The sequence below is a fragment of the Emericellopsis atlantica genome (assembly GCF_019669845.1).
Source record: "Emericellopsis atlantica unplaced genomic scaffold F5Z01scaffold_10, whole genome shotgun sequence".
Classification (NCBI taxonomy): Eukaryota; Fungi; Ascomycota; class Sordariomycetes; order Hypocreales; family Bionectriaceae; genus Emericellopsis; species Emericellopsis atlantica.
Window position 1 is genome coordinate 683369 of NW_025764712.1, and position 19523 is coordinate 702891.

Consider the following 19523-nt stretch of genomic DNA (forward strand, 5'->3'; position numbering starts at 1 on the left):
ATATATCCAGGTCGGCTTGGTGTTCAGGAAATAGAATAGTCTAATATTGACGGAGTTTAAACGATGCAAAAGGTCATTCTTGCTGTGCCAAGTCCAGATAGTGAATTACAGGCCGTCCACGGCAGACTTACAACAGTCGTATACTCATGATATCATAACACCCGCCCCTACTTCCTCGCCTTGCACGGCTCGCATCTCAAGGGTCTGACGACGAAAAAGAGACGCATGTCTAATGCGCCCCGTCTGATCCAGGTTCCAATGCGTATATCCTCGCTCGCACTTCCCTCACCAGAGCCTTGGCCTCCTCAACTTCAACGCCGTCCTGGCACAGCTCCATGGCGAGCTGTGTCGCGGTATCATAGTCGTGCGTACGCATAGCAAACTTGGCCAGCCACATGCGTGCCTTACTAGTCGCCGCCGTGACGCCTGTTCCTTCGCGGCCGCCCTGTTCCTCGTCAACGGCACCATCATCCGAGGCAGGAGGGGAGTCGTTGTGAATCCTAACCGACTCTGCCATGGCGTCTCCTCCCTCCGCCCCAGTACCATCTTCCTGCCTCATGCAGAGCTCCATGTACGACTTGGCTTCCTCTTCTTCGCCAAGTGCGTCGTAGAGTGACGCTATCTGCAGGAGGATCTCCGGATCCAGGTGGCCAGTTGCGCTCCGGGAGCCCATGAGCTCCCCGCCGCTGCCAAAGCTGCTGCCCGTTTCGTAGTAGGCGTCCGCCAACAGCGCTCGCTTGAGCGCCTTGATGGCCTCGCGTTCCTTCTCCATGCGCTGCAGGCACGTGCCGACAGCCATCCACATCTTCCCGTCCCATGGCCGCAACCCCGCGGCCATCTTGTAGTAATGGAGTGAGTACGTGTGCATCTCTAGCATTTCGTACGTCTGGCCCAGTCCATACCAGGCACGGTAATCCCGTCGGTTCACGTCGACAGCCCGACGGTACGACTCAATGGCGGCATGCGTGTTCTTCAGTTCTACGTACTCGTGCCCCATGAGCGTCCACGCGGAGAGACAAGATTTGTCGAGCGTAAGCGCCCGGCGGAAGTATTGCACGGCTTTCTCGTGCATAGATATGAGAGAGTAGTAGTTCCCGATCACAACGCATGATTCCGGTCGGAATTTATCGACGCTGGAGCACAGGTGTGCCAGAAAGGCCAGCTTGGGACGGTTGTTGAGAACGTAGAGGATGTTGGAGTAATGGTCGAGCGAGTCGAGCCTGCGTGGGTGTGAGGCCAGCAGCCGGCTGAAGTGCTGTTCCGCGGCGAGCAGATCCTTAGAATGGTACGACAGGAGCGCATTGCACGTCAGCAGGAAGGGCGAGTGCGGGAATATCGAGTATAGCTTGTCGAGGTTTTGTGCGAGGGCGGGTGATTGCTGGTACAGCTCCAACGACGAGTGTAGGTGGAACATGTAGGAGATGAGATGCTCAGGACAAGCGTCGACCGTTCGAGACAACTGTACTATATGTTAGACTTCTCCTGACTGATCCATGAAGCATCACTTACATGCTCAGGCCTGCTGATGAGGGAGGTCATCTCGAGCCAGCAACCCCAGTTGAACTGGTACTTGTGTACGCTTCGTACAAGGTACTTCATTGCCAGGTCCTCGCTCTTTTCTCTTGCCAGAACCATGCCGTACCTGTCCATGTCAGCTCCGCCCATGTTCGTGATCACATATACCAGTCACCCACAGGTACTCTAGCCAACCTTGGCTTTCTGGTGTATCGGGTAGTTCCCCCCTTTGGGCTGCTCTTATCGACTCCTCATCCTGTGGTGTCTTTGCTTCAAACCAAGCGCTCAACAGGCGGCCGACCACGAGGAGTTCCTTGTTTATCACAGAACCGTGGTCGTGGGGCCCCATGACCATTTCCGCCTCCTCATTTTTGCGCTTCTCGCCAGCTAGGAACTTGGCGTACAATGCCAGGAACAAGCTCTTCTGGCTGATTGCGGGAGCTCTTGGGGACGAGAAGAATGTCGAAGCCGATGAGGCTTTCTCTTTTCCTTTTCCCTTTGGTGTCGGCGGAGCGCCATCTGGCTTAGATTGTAGCACGCTCGAAAGCAGCGTATCGGGTATGAAGACGGAGGCACATCGGTCGTACTCGTGACAGTCGAAGAAGGACTTGGCCAGCAGATATTTTGGCAGCTCCCTTGCTTCCAGTGCTGCTTCGCTCGGGTCCAGATTCGGAGTGTATATCGGCGACGGTATTTGCTCCTCAGGAGGGTCCAGATTGGCTTCCTCTTCCTCAAAGTCGGGGAGCGAGTTCATCAGTTCGGCTGCCCTTGGGATTGTCAGTCAATTGGAGGTGCAGCTAGAACCAGCTTGGCGTACCATTTTGAAGACTGGTAGAGCCCTCGCTCTGCGCACTTGACAGTGGCATCCGCCAGTGTGTTGCGTAGCGACGCCAACTCTCGTGGGCTCAGTCCCATGGCTAGTGGGCTGTCGCGTCGACGTGTGCAGCTGCTGCGTTGGAAATAGAGCTCTGTTCAGGGCACCATGGGTCGTAGCATAGCCACGCGCCTCTATAGACCTTTGTTCATAGCAGGACCGTATTGACGTATGTTCGCGCGTTGTTGTTCTGTGTGCTGGGCGGCTTCGTTCGATCGTCAGATGTGTTGATGCTGCAGACGAGTCGCGAGCCAGTGTCCACCGACGCGATGTACGAGATGTTGGCCTACCCTGTACTGCGAGACTCTGCGTGCGCTGTCTCGCTCAGATTCAAGGCGGATGTCCTGATGATGACGTCAGTTCTTAACATCGTACGAGCTGCTCTTGGTGCCTTATTACCAGCCTGGGTGCACGGTCTCTAAAGAACATCTGCCAGCTCCAACAGAGGAGAACTACTCAGTCGTTGCTGCATTGTGTGAAGCATATTGCCCAAATCGAGGCTCACCGAGATGCTGAATTTGGCATATTATTGTGGAGATTCCAATGGAGCTAGGCCAACGACGGCTGCTGTGCAACAGAAACGACGTCTTTCACAGGCAGACGCAAAGCTGCTGATCCAGCCTCCAGTCTATTTCGCTGAGGGCTATCCAGGAGCAGTGGACAGGATGATAGGCAAAAGCGCCGAAGTTACTTGCGCAACCAATGTCACAGTTCGGCGCCTTTTGGATCCTGCCCATAGAAAGGGACCCTGGATGGGGGGATTAGAGGGGCAGTTGCCAGTTTAGGGGTCAGAATGGCATTCCCCGTCCCTGCAGCTCCCGAATCCCGGTTTTAGGCGACGGACCATCCATCCAGAGGAGGGGCACCTTTTAATATTATTTCCCACGATCAATCCCCCCCCTCCGGACAACCACCACGCACACCGCCCCATACGCAGACTATCTGCTATACTCTCGCAAAACTACCAATCGTCGCCATGGCAAAGCAGACCACAATCAAGGAGTTCGAGGCTGTCTACGAGAAGCTGCAAGAGACGCTCCTCGACCATGCCAAATCCTACAAGCTCCCCCAGACCGAGCTGGAATGGTACAAGCAGGTACGTTGCTTTGCGCTTCTTCGCCAACAGTGCGGAATGGATTCATCGATGCTCACCTCATGAACAGAACATCCGCGAGAACCCCATGGGCGGCAAGTGCAACCGTGGCATGTCCGTCCCCGACTCTGTCTCCCTCCTCCTCGGCCGCCCCCTGACCGAAGATGAATACTTCAAGTCGGCCACGCTCGGCTGGATGACCGAACTCCTCCAGGCCTTCTTCCTCGTCTCGGACGACATTATGGACGGCAGCCTGACCCGCCGCGGCCAGCCCTGCTGGTACCTCAAGCCCGGTGTCGGCATGGTGGCCATCAACGACGCCTTCCTGCTCGAGTCGGCCATCTACACCCTCCTCAAGAAGTACTTCCGCGACCACCCGGCCTACGTCGACCTCATCGAGCTCTTCCATGAGACCACGTACCAGACCGAGCTCGGCCAGCTGTGCGACCTCCTCACCGCGCCCGAGGACAAGGTCAACCTCGACAACTTCTCCATGGAGAAGTACCGCTTCATCGTCATCTACAAGACGGCCTACTACTCCTTCTACCTCCCCGTGGCCCTGGCCCTCCACTTCCTCAACCTGGCCACGCCCGAGACACTCAAGCAGGCGGAGAACATCCTGATCCCGCTCGGCGAGTACTTTCAGATCCAGGACGACTTCCTCGACAACTTTGGTCTGCCCGAGCACATTGGCAAGATTGGCACCGACATCAAGGACAACAAGTGCTCGTGGCTGGTCAACCAGGCCCTTGAGCTGGCCACCCCGGAGCAACGCCAGATCCTGGAGCAGAACTACGGCCAGAAGGACGACGCGAAGGAGGCGACCATCAAGACGCTGTACGACGACATGGGTCTCAAGAAGCGCTTTGAGGACTTTGAGGAGAAGCGCGCCGGCGAGCTCCGCGCCATGATTGACCAGATTGACGAGAGCACCGGGCTCAAGAAGGACATTTTCGAGGTCTTCCTGTCCAAGATCTACAAGAGGAGCAAGTAAGAGGATTTTTATCATGATGACCGGAGAAGACCCATAGACGATACACCCAGTAGATACGTTGGAAAAATCAAAACTTTAATGAGCACGGACTGGCAGAGTTCAATAATTTTGAATTCAAGAAAAATCAGTATGCCGCTTTTCCCACGCCAGAATAACCAGTAATATGTACATTGTGAAGGGTAACAAGACTGAGCTACTCAGTTGATCATTTCACCCTATTGATCAACGGTCCCTGATGACGCGGGTCGCGACTCCTGTGCGAAGATGAAGTAGTAGAAGAACCTGCACGCTCTCGCTCATCAGGTCGCCTTGCCAAATGATGTGGCATCGGCGGGAGAGGAGGACGACTGCTCGGCGGCATGCGAGGCCCATCCGCCCGGCTCGACGCAGTCGACCGACTCCGGGGTCTGTTGGGCGGCAGACCGTGTCCATGGGGTGGAGGCCCCTTGATCGCGCTGCGCGCAGGCATGGCTTGACTGTTAGTCACGCCGCCCGTGGCAAATTCGATCAGCGGGCTGCCGGCCGGAGGCTTGACAGCGCGTCCAATATCATGGCGCTGGCTGGGACCTCTTGTGGGCAGATTGGGAATGCTGTGAAATCCCGGCATTGGAGGCGGGGCATCGTCACGACGAGGCTGGCTCGCACCGGCCGTCCGTGGGCGGCGTACGGAGGGCTTCGGCTGGGGACGGTTGCGGGCAGAGTGCTCTTGCGCCGAAGGGAACCATGAACCCTGGTCGGGCTTCTCGACGGGCGTGGCAGACGCTGTCGCGGGTCTGTTGAGGAGCGTGCCCTCGATGAAAGGACTCTCTGTCTTCTTGGGCTCTGTGCCGACAGCCTCCTTTGCCTTGCGCTTATCGTATGATTCGCCCAAGAGGCCTCCCGAGGAGAACTCCTCCTCAGCTTGAGGACTGATGAGACCAGTGTTCGACGGTAGTTGGTTATGCGCCTTGTTGGTTGTGACGCTCTGCACTGCCGGTTCCTGAGGCGATTTCACCAGCTTTGACTGACGTTTGCCAAACTCCTCCAGAGGCTTGTCGAATTCAGACATGTCAAGCAATGGCTTGAACTCGCCTATCGTGTACGAAGGCTGGCCTCCCATGGCTGTCTTGTGCGGAGGTGCTGCTTTCGACACACTACCCGACGTGGTCCTGGTGGTGCCGCTGCGCCGGACTGGTGGTGAGCTTGGCTGTTCTCTACCCTCAAAGTCAATCTTCTTGTTTACGAGGTACCAGCTGCGCCAGCCGTGGATGAGCTCGTAGAAGCGGTGCGCGAGCTGCTCGTCGTCCACGGAGAAGAAGTGCACAAAGTTCTCGCCATTGGGGAACAGGTGTGTCTTTTGCTGACTCTTGATGGCGTAGCAGAACTTCTTGGGCGGTTTGAGGTGGCGCCTCATCTGCGTCTCGCGGGGCGTGTAGATGTCAAAGTCAGAAAGGTGGCAGAGTGCCGCGCTGTCCTTGTCCGTGGGCTTCGCGTCCGGTTTCTTGGAGGCGTAGATTTGGCCGGTGTCCATGAGAGTCACCCAGCGCTTGTTCCACCGGCCCGGGCGGGCTGAGTGGTACAGTTGAAAGGTGAAGCCTGTCGGGGGGTCATTTGTCCGTGGCACAGTGGCGAGCTTGAGGTCGGCGTCAGGCTGGGCAGTGTCGTCGACAGATGTGACGAGCAATGTATTCTGCTGGTCCCTGTCCCACGAGTTCATGACGTCGCGGATGCGCTCGTACTGGCGCAAGCGGCGCTCGAACCCGAGGACCTCATAGCACTCGATGATAACGCATGCTGTTGGGGTGATGTCGTGGGTGACGAAATTGGCTGTCGAGTAGGCGACATCGACAGGCGTCGTGTTCGTGTTCACGGGCAGATTGATCGTCGAAGTCAAGTATCGCACCGTCACCCGCTGTGTCGAGTCAGTACAAGGTCACGCGACATGTGTCAGTGAAGCGCAGGACTCACCCTCTCACCACCATTGATCGCCGACGTGGGCGCATCCGTCTGAGGCACAATGCCTCCGCCACCTGGTTCAATCGAGTACATGCTCTGAGGCGAGGTCGCGTGGTCTCCAGAGCCTAGTGTAGGACTCCAGACAAAAGCCAGCGTCTTTGCCGGCGCACTCTGGGGTGTCGTCGGCTGACTAGTCCCATTGGATCTCGCGCTCTTTGGCAAGAAGAAAGGAAGCTTGTCAAGGATGAGGTGCTTTGGCTTGGGTTTGTGCGGCGGGGTGGGGATCAAGGTGAGTTGGGCCTGAAGCCTGGCAAGATCCCTTTTCTTTTGCTCCGCGAGGATGCGGTCCGTCTCAGCCTCGAGGCGGGCCACCTCGTCAGCCAAGCGGGCAGCCTCTGTGTCGTCGTCGCCAGGGCCAAGCGCGGTGCATGTAGGGAGCACTATACTAACGTTCTCCTTGTTCCCACTTGGCGCGCTGGTGAGTGGGACAGTCTTGGAAGGGCGCGACGATGGGGTGACGGGCAGCGACTGGTTGAGGTGCCGCGAAGATGGCTTCAGTGCCGATTTGTTGGGTGTCGCTGTGGAGGATCTGCCTCGTCGTGCGTCCTCCTCCTCGTCGTTCCGTGCCGCAAGTCGCCACTGTCGCTTAGCTGCATTGTGTGCCTGGGCCTGGGCGCCGAGGGTACCAGCTGCAATGGTCTTGGAGCGACGTCTCGTGGGTGATGGCTGCTGTTGCGTCCTCGCTGGCCTGTCGTCGTCTTGGAAGACCTCAAACTGTCTGGCTCGTCTCTCCGTGGGCGAAGGGGACGATGCTTGGCTCTTGGTGCGAGAGTGATGATGATATGGAGCCCTCCGGCCCCGCCAAAGGCAAAGAACCGCCTGAAGTGGCAGCCCCAGGGGTGGAGGAGCTGGAACAGGACCTAGAGGCGCCCAAGATGTTGGAGGGTGTCCGCTGAGGCTTCCGTCTAGCACCGTCACCGGAACAAACTTTGTTGCATCTGCCATGCTGACTGAAGACCACAGAACATCAAGGCATATCAATCAATCGCCAGCAGCAGAAGAAACAGGAGAAGTAGATTTAGACATCGTGCCCAGCTCACGACGCGACGACATGCGCTCTTCTTTAGAAGAGCGCGCGCACGTCCAGATCATCCACGACAGCATGCCAATGCGTCGCGTCGCGTATGTTCCAGAAATGGCGGCTCACACATACCATCGTCGGATTCTGGCGCATGTCCATCTCAGACCTTTGGTCACCCCTACAGAAAAGTGGCATTCCTCCACTGCAGACGAGCTTTGTTTTGAGACGCGTGACGAAACGTCGAGCTGGCGCGCTCCCTGTGCACGGGATATCCAGTATCGAAAGCTTGCTTCGTTCTCGCTAGTATTATCATGCTACGCTAAATAGATGTGTTGAACAGACAAGGACGCCGGTCGCTAACGCAAATAGTCATACCAATCCATCAATACATATCAACGAGCCTACTGCTCGCTCGAACTGCCATCATCAACATCCTTAGCAGCCGTCTTCTTCCTGCTCCCTGGCACAAATGGCGACCAGAACCGCCTCGTCTTCTCCTTCCAAGACCCTTGCATGCGATAGTTGATGGGGCTCTCGCTCCCCACGAAGATGCATCCGTCGTAGATGACACACCCCAGCATGGACCCGATCAAGGTGGCCGCAAAGGGCCCGTATATCCACCAGCAAGTGCCAAAGACGTTGTGCTCGCGGTAGCCCACCACGTACGCGATCACGCGCGGGCCAAAGTCGATCGCAGGGTTGATCGCCGTCCCTACGTTGAAGCCAAGCGTGAACTTGAGCGTCGTGACGAGCAGGCCGAGGATGAAGGCGTGCATGCCCGCGCCGGGCGGGTTGTTCTGGTCGTCGCCGAGCGCAAAGATGGCAATCATCATGATGGCGCCGCCAACTACCTGGTTGAGAAAGGCCGACTTGACCGTCACAAAATCCTTGGGCGTCGTGAAGAAGGCCTTGGACATTTGGGACATGTCCGGGTCGAGCTGGTGGATGGCGTCGGCATAGCAGCCGTACGCGAGACCTGCGGCGGCGATGGACGCGATAAACTGCGCGCACACGTACACCGCACACGACCGCCATGGGAACCCGCGAAAGATGGAGAAGCTGAGGGACACGGCCGGGTTCAGGTGCGCGCCAGACACGCCGCCGCCGAGGTAGATGCCAAACATCCACCCGAAGCCCCAGGACCAGCACGACGTCTCGAAGCTGCCGTTTGTGGTGTTGAGCGACTGGGACAGGTTCACGCTCAGGGTGCCGCAGAGGCCCAGGAACAGCGCCATGCCGGTGGCCAGGAACTCGGCGAGGGGCTCGGGATGCCGCGCCCTCACGCGTGCCCACCAGTTCCGCAGCTCGTCTGGTGATTTCTCGCCTCTCTCCACCTCTGGGTGTTCGTGGTGCCCGATGGGTTCGCCGTCGATCTTGAAGGACGGCGCGCTTTTCGAGGCACCGGACTGCACACGTTCCGGTTGCTGCATGCTGTTCCTGCTCTGCTGGGGCGCCAGCCCACTGTCCGTCCGCCTGGCTGGACCGGGCACATATTCGAACACGGGCAATCCAGCTTCGTTCCGCTTGTTGCTGTGGGCTACGCCGCCGATTGTGCTGGACTGGGGTATCCTGTTGTCCAAAGTGTCATCGCCCAGTCTTGATTGGGACTGCCGATCTCTTCTCGAGTACATTGTCGAGGCGTCGTCGTCGACATCGCCTTCTGGCACATCGACTTCAGGCACGTCCTCAATGAGCTGGCCCTGCTCCTCATCGCCCCTGTCCTTGGGCGACGCGTGCTTGACCCGTCTACGCCTTCGTCGGACGACGTGAGGGAGCGGCTTTCCAAGACTGAAGACGGGTTTCCGAGCTGGGGCATCGTACCAGGGGTTGTCCTCATAGTAGGCCTCGTCGGCCCAGCCGCGCTGTGGATAATCGGTGTACCCCTGACGATCCAGCGTCTGGGGCCGCCGTGCGGGCGCATTGGCTCTGTCGGTCACGTTTGTCGTCGACTGCTGAAGGGGGTAGTGAGATTGAGATGGACCTCGTATGTCGCTGGATAGCGCCCTGCGGTTACTGGGCTCGGGCGGACGAGCGCTGTTCCTCACGCCGAGATCTCCGCCATTGTGTACTCCTCCCTCTTCGTCTGGGATGGTGGTCGGTATGCGCTCCAGCACGCTGCCGACGTTGGTCAAGGCATAGGTAGATGCCGGTGTCCTTGCGGTCGTGCCCTCGGGTTCGTCAGATGTTTGGGGGCGGTCGACAAAGTAGTCGCCTTGGCATGTGGGCATTATGATAGCCTGGCAGGGGGTGGGTGGTGATTACGCTTCACTCTCCTGGCGGGTGTTGTTGGTGTTGAAGGAGCTAAGCCTGGGTATCTCACTCCATATAGATGGGAAAGGATCAATTGGACTTTTATTCGGACAGCTAATAACTAAAAAGGAGAGCTGACCGCAATCAAAGTTTGCCTGCGTTCCTTTGCTCCTGGCTGCGTGTCGTTTGCTCCTAGGGTGACGTCGGCCAGCATTTGATCGGCTCTCTGGTTGTGCAGCTTGTGTGGTCCCTGACCTGAAGATCACGGCTCGTTTGGTGAGGGTTCAAAGGGCCAGGGCCACATTACTTCGCCAACAGAATGATAGAGTCGTCAGATTGAAGTGGCCCGTTTTGGACGACAACGGAGCATTCCCTCCCTTTGACTGGTGGGACCCTGATTGACGTGGGCGCTGTGTCAGCCGGAGAATACCTCCGGACGGACGAGTGGCCATCTGGAGACTGGAGCGACGAGGAGATCGATGATAAAGGGACGTCCCATAGCCCGGACCCGTTCATGCGGACGTTGAGGTCCGTCCGAAACGGCCTAGGACAGCGACAAGGGCCGCTTTCCACTTTTTGCGGCTCAACGATCAAGCTTCTGATCTGACGTGAAGAATGTTCCGGATCTTCGAGGATGATCTTCGAGGAGCTACGATTACGGCACATGTGTAACGTGCATACAGCTAGGTAGGTAAGTAAGTGCATGCAGCCTCTCGCCTCCGCCTCGTCGTCCTGATCCACAAAAAAATCTTAACGGTGGTGTAGCAGTGCCAACGGTGGTGTAGTCGACCCCGATCTTGGCTTGCCGATTCTATTCACTTCCGGAACGCCCTGACCTCTCTCCTCCACCAATCTACAAAGTCCATTGTCGACACGTTGATACCCAGATCCTTCAACTCCTTGGTGTCCAAGTGGCAGTCGTAGGGTCTCTGCACCGCGGCGTTGGGGTCGTTGCCCTCCGTGTTCGCCTCCATGCCGTCCAGTTTCAAGCCCATGATGCCGGCAAACTTCTCGCAGATCTCATACTTTGTCATCTTGTCCTCGCTGGAGAACTGCAGGATCCTGGGGAGGGAAGCGGCGTCAGCGTGGGACAGGTATGTGTCTGCGACGTCACGGCAGACGCGGGCGACGTCCTCGGTGTTAGTGGGATAGCGGATGGCCCAGTGGTCCATCTTGACGGAGACGCCCTCTGTCTGGACCTTCCAGACCGTGTCGAGCAGCGTGTTCACGGCAGATTCGCTGGGTGTCTCAGCAGTGCCGTACAGGACGGGCACCCTGAGGACGACGGTGCCTTTGTGCTCCAGGACAGCCTTCTCGCCGTCGAGCTTTGTCTGCCCGTAGAGGTTGGTGGGAGCGGGCGTGGCGCTCGCGGCGTAGGGCGCCTCGCCCGGCCGCCCGGGGAAGACGTAGTCGGTCGAGATGTAGATGAGGAATGCATCGTGCTGTGCGGCGAGGCGCGCGAGGGTGGAGGACGCGGTGATATTAAGGGCCCTGGCGGCTTCGGGGTCCTTGTCGACCTTATCTGGGAAGCGCTGGGCGGCACCTGTTGAGGTTGAAGATGTTAGTTCCGTCACTCGCAGGGTACTGGGTGATGAGAAACCATCATTCTCGTGGGGTACGCACAGTGAACGATCACGTCGGGTCTGTCCATGTTTGTTAGCCCTGGCATGATGAGTCGTAGTTGAAGCCACTGACTTGACTTTGGACAGCAGCGCGCTGATCTCCTCTTCCGAGCTCAGATCGCACTTGAGGATGTCCACGCCGTCTGCGCGCGAGTGACCGGTCCCCTTGACTGTCCACTTGGATCCGGGGAAGGAGAAAGCTTGGTACACTTGGCGACCCAGCAGGCCCGTCGCGCCCGTGACAAGGGCGGTTCGCTGGGACATTGTCTTTGGACTTTGACTGGATGGTTGATGGATAAGTTCAGGAATGTCTCTCGACTGGTCTGAGACGGGCCGGCAGTGAAGGTGATGTGGAAAGGCGGCAGTTGAGATGTGATTGTCAACAAGTGAGAAGAGTGACAGTGAACCGCTGATGACGTGGGGTGGGGGTTCATCTCCGCTATTACTTACCCTAGGGTACCTTAAGTGGCCTTGGAGTAGTGGTATAGTTCCGCATGCCCAATGATGGGAAATTGTCAAGGCCACTTATAATAACTTTCTCTATCTGGTCCCAGATAATGCGGAATTCAACAGATCCCCGTTTGGGGACACGTGTGCTGGTAAGGTGACATCAATTGGCAGGTCTCTGAACATCGATATGGTGATAATGACTGGTTGGAGAGATGGAAGGGGACGGGTTGAACAAGCCGGCGGTTTATTTCATACCTACTAGTACTCAATTTAGCGGCAAGTATCTCATCCCATACAAACAGGGGCTTCATCCCAAAGCCTAAATGTTCTTACTCAATCGTTCTGCTTGTTCAGTCTCCTCTCGCGCAACGAGAAAAGCTCGAACAGCCGCTTGGCATTCCTCCTTGCGATACTTCTCCAGGTCTGGCCAGCCAAACTGCCTGTAGATTTCTTCTACTCTATGAGAAAACTTGGGTTCGACAATTTCTTGTGGGTTGAGGGGGATAAATTGTAGCTGGATGAACTGTTGTTTCAGCATCTCGAAGAAATCAGGGATAGACCAGCAGGGCTCTTCGCGCCATTCTTGTTCGCTCGCGGGGGCCCATTCGGAGGGGTTGTTGAAGATAGGTGAGATGAAAGACGGGTTCGAACCGTCGTTGAACTTGATATAGCCCGGAGCCTCTAGCCAGTACACAAGGCCTAACTGGGTATCGAGTAGCAATACGTCAGGGTCGTTCTCTCCCGAGCAAAACCCGAAAACGTGCGGAGGGAAGAAATCTTCCCACTCGTGAGTTTCGGTCAATACCTTGGCTATATCTCCTTCATCATCTGACCTAGGGGCACCGCGTTCAAAGTTGTAGAAATGACAATAAGAAATAGCCTCGATGTCGCGCAATCCTGGGGTTTTCTCGACTAGATAGGGCAGGTGACGCAGTAGCTCGACGACGGTATCAGTCTTGCCCATACCACGGTACCTCTCGCTCGTGATCGAAGGCCAGCCATCAGGGGGTGGTTCGGCGATACAAGACTCGTCCACGTACATCTTGGCGAGAAAGGCGTAGTAGTCTCGGAAAGCACGAGTAGTGGCCTCTTGCGAGTACGAGATACCCTCGAAATCTTCCATCGGATCAAACGAAGCTTCGGATTGGGACGATACAGAAGACTGAGACGAAACATCCCCCTCGTGGGCGGAGATGTCCTCAACGTTTCCCGCCACGTCGGATTGAGTGGAGTGGAAAGACATTGCGAAGATTTAACGCGCCCGAGGTCGCAGGGTGAGGAAGGTGTGCTCTGGATGGAAGTGTACATGAGGGTCGCCTGTGCTTGGGTCTGGATGGGCAGACCTCGCTGCAGGGTAACTAGGTAAGCAGATGTGGCCTGGTAATCATGCCTCTCCACCCAAATTCTACCTTACTCTGTCCTCCATCGCGCCCCAAGTTCAAGTACGACCAACACGCGACAACGTCAGTCCATTCGCCAATCTCATTCCATATTCCATCAACTGCGCCCAGCCCGGACCGTACGCTGGTGCACTTCACACAAAAGCACACGCAAAATGCCGCCCAAGCGCATGACCGCCAACCCGGTCAAGCCATCGCGCCACCGACCCGGCAAGCAAACCCTCGACTCTTCTTCCGATTCCGACTCCGATGCCGCCAGCGAAGACGGCGCGTCCGCCGCGGCTGTGCCTCCTCCACCCAAAGCAGCGAGCGCGGGGCGGATAGCTGGCGGGAATCTGTCCAAAGTCGACCTCGAAGCGCGAAGAAGAGAAGCCGCCAAGGCTGAGGGATTGAGAATCGCAAAAGAAAAGGCCGAGAAAGCCGCGGTGGAGGAGGGGTTTGTGACAGAGGAGGAGTCGGAAGGTAGCGAAGACGACGACGAAGATGAAGACGAGGACGACGATTCGGAAGAGGAGAGCAGTAGCGAAGACGAGGCACCGCGACGGCTCATGATGCGGCCCAAGTTTGTGCCCAAATCACAACGAAACACATCCACAAGAGAAGACGACGAGGAGAGAGCGCGACTCGCAGAGGATGAGGCGAAGAAGAAAATGGCTGATGAGCTCGTGGAGGAGCAGATCAAGAAGGACCTGGCCGCGCGCGCAGCGGGCAAGAAACACTGGGACGACGAGCAGGATCCTGACTCCGATGTCGACACCACCGACGGGCTGGACCCCGAGGCGGAGGAGAAGGCATGGCAGGTCCGCGAACTGAAGCGTCTGCGCAGAGCCCGTCTCGAGGTCGAGGAGAAGGAGAAGGAGCTCGAGGAGGTGGAGCGACGACGCAACCTGACCGCAGAGGAGCGACAAGCCGAAGACGAGGAGCACCTAGCGAAACAGCAGGCCGAGAAAGAGTCCAAGGGCAAGGTCGACTTTATGCGCAAGTACCACCACAAGGGCGCCTTCTTCCAGGAGGACATGGAGAAGGCCGGTCTGGCGCAGCGTGATATCATGGGCACCCGGATCGCCGACGAGGTGCGGAACCGAGACACACTGCCGGCGGCCATGCAGATCCGGGACATGTCCAAGCTGGGCAAGAAGGGCGCGACAAAGTACAAGGACATGCGGAGCGAGGACACGGGCGCCTGGGGACGCTTCGACGACAGGAGGGACAGGCGGCATCACAACGGCGGGGACGACAGGTTCCGACCTGACGATGATCGCTTCAAGCCTGACGAACGGGATGCGAGGGGATCCAACAGCATACCACTCGGGAAGAAGAGGGACATGTCGCGCGAGGCAGAGCGCGACGGGGACAAGAGGAGGCGGACAGACACAGACTAACGTTGGGCGCTGTCCGTGAATCGATCATTATACCCTTTTTTGGACCTTTTTACGTTTTATATCCTGACAATCTCGACGCGTGCGCGGTCAAAGACTCTATGCCCAATCATACCATCCACCAGCTCGGCGCCCTCGACCTTGGGTGGGAAGAGTGCCATGCGCGCATATGTGCCTGCGCCTTTGCGTTTCGACAATGTGCCCGGGTTGATCATGAGGACATTCTCGACAACCTGTGCGCGATGGTCAGTATCAATTCGTGGAATTATGGCAGTTGGACGTACCCTCGCAAACGGCGGAAACGCACTGGGCGTCATCATCACGTCCGGCCTAACGTTCACCATCTCACCCAACTTCAAGTACCCAACATCGAGCGCCGCGCCCGTGGCCGTCTTGTCCTCGGTGCCCGTGGCCGGCAGCCTGCTCCTCTCCATGGACGGGAAGAGGGGAAAGTAGTGGCGCTGCTCGACGAGGTATCGGCAGAGCCGCGCCAGGCGCTCGTGCGCCAGGTTGTGCGCGACCTCCTCGCCACCCAGCTCAAAGAGGATGTCCTGCGACGAGAGGCCGACGACGGCCTCGTTTAGGTTCAGCGCCATGGGGTTGGAGACAATCTTGGCGGCCTTGGGCAGACCGAGGTCGCGACGGGGCACGGTGTCCTGGGGCCAGCAGACGTGCTTGTCGATAATGTCGCGCACGCTGGGCACCATGATGATCGTGATGCTCGGGTTGGCGGCCGCCAGCCTGTTGAGCGCCGGCGACACGAGGTAGCGGAAGACCGTGGCCATGGTGGCGGTGTCGGGGTCGACGTTGGCTTCGTCTGGCAGGTCAAAGTCGCCTGTCGCGATCAGGGGGTGATCAATGTCGAGGAAGGGACCGGTGAGGATGAGCGCGTCAGCGTAGGTATCGGCGGCCTGGCTGCAGAGCGTGTGGAGCGGCTCAAAGTCGAGGTTGTCGTCCGCCGTGTACGGCCCAGAGGCGAAGAGGATGTTCAGGGGGCCAGGCTCCGACTCGTCTTCCATCATGGCATCCGGCCCCCCGCGCAGCTTCTCCCGGTGGGCCTCCAATGCGGACGGCACGGAGGCTGCGTTGGGCAGGAGGGGGATCTCGAGGATCTCCTCGACGACAAAGGCCTTGCCAGACGTGTTGCTGCCCTTGAGGGCGACGGTCTGGCCCGGAAAGAAGCTCCAGCTGCGAATCTTGCTCATGTCCAGCGGTATACGCAACGCCATGCCCGTCCTTCTCGACGTCTCCAGCACCAGGGAGGCGGCGTTGAGCTTGCCCGTCAGCGAGTCGGACGCTATCCTCCCGACGGCCACGATGGGGGTGGTACTCTGGCTCGCGGCGCTCCCAAAGGACGACTCCTCGAGGCTGTGATACTCCTGCACCAGTGCCTGGAACTCCTCGATCCGATCGTCCAGGATGCCGCTCGCCTCTGATAGTTTCATCGCAAGTGCCTTGTATCCCGTCTTTGTCTGGTCGGACGCGGCCTTGAGCCTGATCCTCGCCTCTGCGTGGGGCGCCATGGGCGGTTCGGGCGCATCGTGCTGTTTCCCAAAGATCTCCACCACTTCGCCGGCATTTGTGCGTTCGCTAAAGACAGCCCCGCTGCCCACATTCATGGTCTTGAGCTGCTCGCTCATGCCGCCTGCTGGCGAGCTCATGGGCGCGCTGCTCCTCGGTGTCTCGCCTGCCCTCCTCTTCAGTCCACTGCCGGGTGCCCTCAATTTCCCACTTGTCGCCGGTGTGCTGGGTACCATGCCGTCTAGGATGCCATATACGTCTCCTCCCCTGGGCTGTCGAGGGGTGGCGCTTGTCTTGGAGTGTAGCGCGCGTCGGCTGCTGTCCTTTTCCAGTGTGTCCTGGATGGCATGCTTGAGCGAGCGGATCTTGGCGAGGGTGACGTCCTGCGCCTCGTAGTCCATCCGGAGGCAGTACGAGTCCCATTTGAGGTAGATGTCTTCTGGCGAGAGGTCGTGCAGGCGCATGATGGATTGGAGCTCGGAGAGGATGTCGGGAGGGAGGGGTTTGTTGGGCGAGAAGCGCGCAGAGAGTTCTTCGTCCATTTTGTCTGCCATTGTGATCGATCGTCCTTTGTGCTTCTGGGTGTCTGAACAAGATGGCGACTCGGTCGGTGTTGATTGGGTTTGGTGGGGTTGATGATGGTGGAAAGTTGAAGCCTCAAGCTGGTCAGAGAGACGCGTCGCGCGTTTTGGGAGAGAAAGACGCGTTAAGTGGCAGCGGGTCCACTTTTGATCGCTCTTGCTTCACTCTGCAGCAACAATTTTGAACATCATGATCAACAGCAACATTTTGCCCACTGGAACTGTATGCGATTGTGGTGTGACTTGGCTTAGATAATTGAAGTCTGCTCATTCAGTGTCTGATTATGCAAGCTGAAGCCTCGAACAACACCCTGGGCCGTCTTCACGAGCCTCGTCGAGAAGAAGACCGTGAAGCTCCGGACTCCGATTACCGAAAACGGCAAGTGGACGTCAACTCCGGCCTCCAGTCCGGAGCTTCAAGCAACACAATGGGCGAGACGTCGATGCTGCGCTATTCAGACATTGCCCCTCTTCTCAGGAATACATTCCTCATATTGACAGACATTTGTTGACCTCACAAGCTTACGCAAGTGACAAAGTCTGGATAACCCAGCGTCATCTGTCACCCTGCCTACCCTGTACTCTACTACCTGCAGGAGGATCGAGTGCTGACAAATGGAGACATCAACGTCTTGTCAGTCACCCTCGTCACGCCAGACGATTTCCTTACCTTACCCCTGGCTCTCATTCACAATTCCTCCGTAATTCGCCTTGCCAAACCAGAGTCAATATGTTTGCGACTTTCCGCAATGGTGCTCCGCCGTCCCTGGGAGCACATCAGGCTCCTCTGGTCAAGCCCAAAAGAGCGCAGGTGTCACGAGCATGTGAAGCATGCAGAGCGGCCAGAACAAAGTGTGATCAGGGCCGACCGTGTCAGCCATGTCAAAAGTATGGAAAAGCATGCGTTGTGACCGCACGAAAGCCTCGAAGCGCGCAAAAGGCGAAGCCACCGAGTGCATCACCGTAAGTCGATGGTGAACCCAACCATTCTCACTCATCTAACCCACTCACTCCTAGGCCAACAAGTCGAAGTACAACCATCGTGTCGACCTCAAATTCATCGGAGCAACTGTCGCCTGAGTATGCAGCCCGAGCCATCGCTAGTCAGCCAGAGCTCAAGGTAGCCGTGGACGGTCAATTGTGCGGATCCCTCTCACTGGAATTCTTCATACACCGTCTCTCACAGCATCTCAACAGGGACACTCGCCTCCCGCCACCGCCCATCTCCTTGCTTGACCCCCATGACCCGATGAACTCCACCGACGGGACGTCTTCCACGAAAGCACAGCAGGATAGATTTCTGGACCTGTTCTGGCCAACGTACCATGTCAGCTTTCCCGCTCTCGATGAGGCGTCCTTTCGATCACTCTATACGTCCCTTTGGCACGACTCGGAGACGAGGCGGGCTGATCCACTGGTTGATGTTGTCACGGCGCTGACCATTCAATACGCCTACTCGTATCTCGGGCTAGGAAGCCCACGCCCGTCGACGCAGCCCGATGCTGAGGTCTGCACGGCGGGGAGCGCATTCTATCACCGCTGCCAGACCGCCTTGCAGAGAGACATGGAGATGCCCAGTATGAAGTCGGTGCAGTGTATGTTCTACAGCGCCGTCTATCTCTCCTTTGCCCGATGCTACAATGCAGCCCACACAACGATCAAGACAGCCGGCCAGCTGCTTTGTGACATAGCGGTCAGAAACGTCCAAGATGCGGAGGTAGCCTATCGACTCCAGGCGTGCATCCGAATACAAGACATTAGGCTTTCAATGCGACTCGGCAGGCCCCTTGCGCCATCCACCCTCGCACTGCCCTGTCTGACTGAGGACCCTCGACCACCATCGTCCGAGGCAGACTGGACACTCTACTACAAGTCACTCCTTGCGCTGTCCGAGACGGCCTCGACTGTATACACGACCCTGGCAGATCTCCTGACCACCAACGCGGCGCTCTATCATGATTCTACCACCAGAAACCACCTGGCTACTCTCCTCACGCCCCATCTCGCCCCTCTACAGACCGCCTGGCCCAAATCCGTGCCCCTGATTCTTCACGTCCCGCGAGCCACCCCCAGCGCGCCATTCACCACATCCCTCACGCCTCTGGACCTTTCCTCCTCCGTACCGATATGGCTCATGCGTCAACGCCTCGCTCTCGAGGCACACTACCACGCCCTCTGTCTCTCCCCCCTCCGGACGCTGATATCGTACACGCCCACACCGTCCACGCCCTCCATGGCCGCCGAATCACTCTGTGACGCCTCCGTCGCGCACGCCGTGGCCCTAACGCACCTGATCCACCAGGGTATGATCCACACCGACATCTTCACGGGCTGCTACCAGGCCTTTGAGTGGCAGATGGACGCCGTCTACGCCATGGCCGCCTTTGCCAGCGCCTACCCGCTATGTCCGTCTGCGCTGCGGGCGAGGGAGGGTCTGCGACTCGCAGGCGAGATGTTCGTCAGGTACGGGGCCGGCAATGGCGCGGCGAAGCGCATGGGGAAACTGACGGAGGACTTGGAGCGGCAGGTTGGCGACATTGTGGATGGTTTCACGGCGGGCATGCAGATCACGCCTCCGCAGAGTGAGCGCAGCGGTGTCGCTGACACGCCGTGGGATGGCAGTGTGTTGTCGCAAGGCTCCCCGTGGGCCACTGGCTCGACGCCGGTCGATCCAGAGCTACTATCGTCATGGGCGGAGGAGTTTGAACTGGCAGCAGTGGGCGTATGATTTGAAGATAATAGACCAAGTCAGCATAAATCGGTAATTAATAATTCGCTCTAGGGTCCTAAATGGGACTGCTATGTAATATTCTCCTAACGCCGTGCTC

General features: G+C 57.8%; 9 protein-coding genes across 9 annotated transcripts; 3 read left to right on the plus strand and 6 right to left on the minus strand.

Annotated features, from left to right (window-relative positions):
- Nucleotides 1–7: 7 nt before the first annotated feature.
- Nucleotides 8–2518, minus strand: F5Z01DRAFT_53162 (anaphase promoting complex subunit 8). The gene is made up of 4 exons (XM_046260461.1): nucleotides 2333–2518; nucleotides 1695–2282; nucleotides 1510–1642; nucleotides 8–1459 (listed from the first exon to the last, which is right to left on the minus strand). The coding sequence occupies exons 1-4, from the start codon at nucleotides 2428–2430 to the stop codon at nucleotides 230–232; spliced, it is 2049 nt and encodes a 682-aa protein (XP_046119353.1). The 5' UTR covers nucleotides 2431–2518; the 3' UTR covers nucleotides 8–229.
- An 847-nt stretch (nucleotides 2519–3365) lies between these two features.
- On the plus strand, nucleotides 3366–4476 carry F5Z01DRAFT_620541 (farnesyl pyrophosphate synthetase; the record flags this gene model as incomplete). The annotated part of the gene is made up of 2 exons (XM_046261142.1): nucleotides 3366–3485; nucleotides 3553–4476. The coding sequence occupies 2 exons, from the start codon at nucleotides 3366–3368 to the stop codon at nucleotides 4474–4476; spliced, it is 1044 nt and encodes a 347-aa protein (XP_046119354.1).
- Nucleotides 4477–4583: 107 nt separating this feature from the next.
- Nucleotides 4584–7505, minus strand: F5Z01DRAFT_53130 (uncharacterized protein). The gene is made up of 2 exons (XM_046260458.1): nucleotides 6424–7505; nucleotides 4584–6367 (listed from the first exon to the last, which is right to left on the minus strand). Exons 1-2 carry the CDS (start codon nucleotides 7414–7416, stop codon nucleotides 4682–4684), a joined length of 2679 nt encoding a protein of 892 aa, XP_046119355.1. The 5' UTR covers nucleotides 7417–7505; the 3' UTR covers nucleotides 4584–4681.
- Nucleotides 7506–7655: 150 nt separating this feature from the next.
- F5Z01DRAFT_53253 (aquaporin-like protein) lies at nucleotides 7656–9861 on the minus strand. The gene has a single exon (XM_046260469.1). The coding sequence runs from the start codon at nucleotides 9718–9720 to the stop codon at nucleotides 7894–7896; it is 1827 nt and encodes a 608-aa protein (XP_046119356.1). The 5' UTR covers nucleotides 9721–9861; the 3' UTR covers nucleotides 7656–7893.
- Nucleotides 9862–10375: 514 nt separating this feature from the next.
- On the minus strand, nucleotides 10376–11880 carry F5Z01DRAFT_53185 (uncharacterized protein). Its single transcript, XM_046260462.1, has 3 exons — nucleotides 11438–11880; nucleotides 11366–11385; nucleotides 10376–11285 (listed from the first exon to the last, which is right to left on the minus strand). Exons 1-3 carry the CDS (start codon nucleotides 11626–11628, stop codon nucleotides 10558–10560), a joined length of 939 nt encoding a protein of 312 aa, XP_046119357.1. The 5' UTR covers nucleotides 11629–11880; the 3' UTR covers nucleotides 10376–10557.
- On the minus strand, nucleotides 11635–13141 carry F5Z01DRAFT_53229 (uncharacterized protein). The gene is made up of 2 exons (XM_046260466.1): nucleotides 11815–13141; nucleotides 11635–11644 (listed from the first exon to the last, which is right to left on the minus strand). Exon 1 carries the CDS (start codon nucleotides 13055–13057, stop codon nucleotides 12134–12136), a length of 924 nt encoding a protein of 307 aa, XP_046119358.1. The 5' UTR covers nucleotides 13058–13141; the 3' UTR covers nucleotides 11635–11644; nucleotides 11815–12133.
- Nucleotide 13142: 1 nt separating this feature from the next.
- Nucleotides 13143–14624, plus strand: F5Z01DRAFT_53124 (splicing factor, Prp19-binding domain-containing protein). The gene has a single exon (XM_046260456.1). The coding sequence runs from the start codon at nucleotides 13370–13372 to the stop codon at nucleotides 14594–14596; it is 1227 nt and encodes a 408-aa protein (XP_046119359.1). The 5' UTR covers nucleotides 13143–13369; the 3' UTR covers nucleotides 14597–14624.
- On the minus strand, nucleotides 14625–17046 carry F5Z01DRAFT_53123 (DNA polymerase alpha subunit B N-terminal-domain-containing protein). The gene is made up of 2 exons (XM_046260455.1): nucleotides 14878–17046; nucleotides 14625–14826 (listed from the first exon to the last, which is right to left on the minus strand). The coding sequence occupies exons 1-2, from the start codon at nucleotides 16666–16668 to the stop codon at nucleotides 14653–14655; spliced, it is 1965 nt and encodes a 654-aa protein (XP_046119360.1). The 5' UTR covers nucleotides 16669–17046; the 3' UTR covers nucleotides 14625–14652.
- Nucleotides 17047–17425: 379 nt separating this feature from the next.
- On the plus strand, nucleotides 17426–19423 carry F5Z01DRAFT_635709 (uncharacterized protein; the record flags this gene model as incomplete). Its single annotated transcript, XM_046262167.1, has 2 exons — nucleotides 17426–17658; nucleotides 17713–19423. 2 exons carry the CDS (start codon nucleotides 17426–17428, stop codon nucleotides 19421–19423), a joined length of 1944 nt encoding a protein of 647 aa, XP_046119361.1.
- Between the last annotated feature and the right edge of the window lie 100 nt (nucleotides 19424–19523).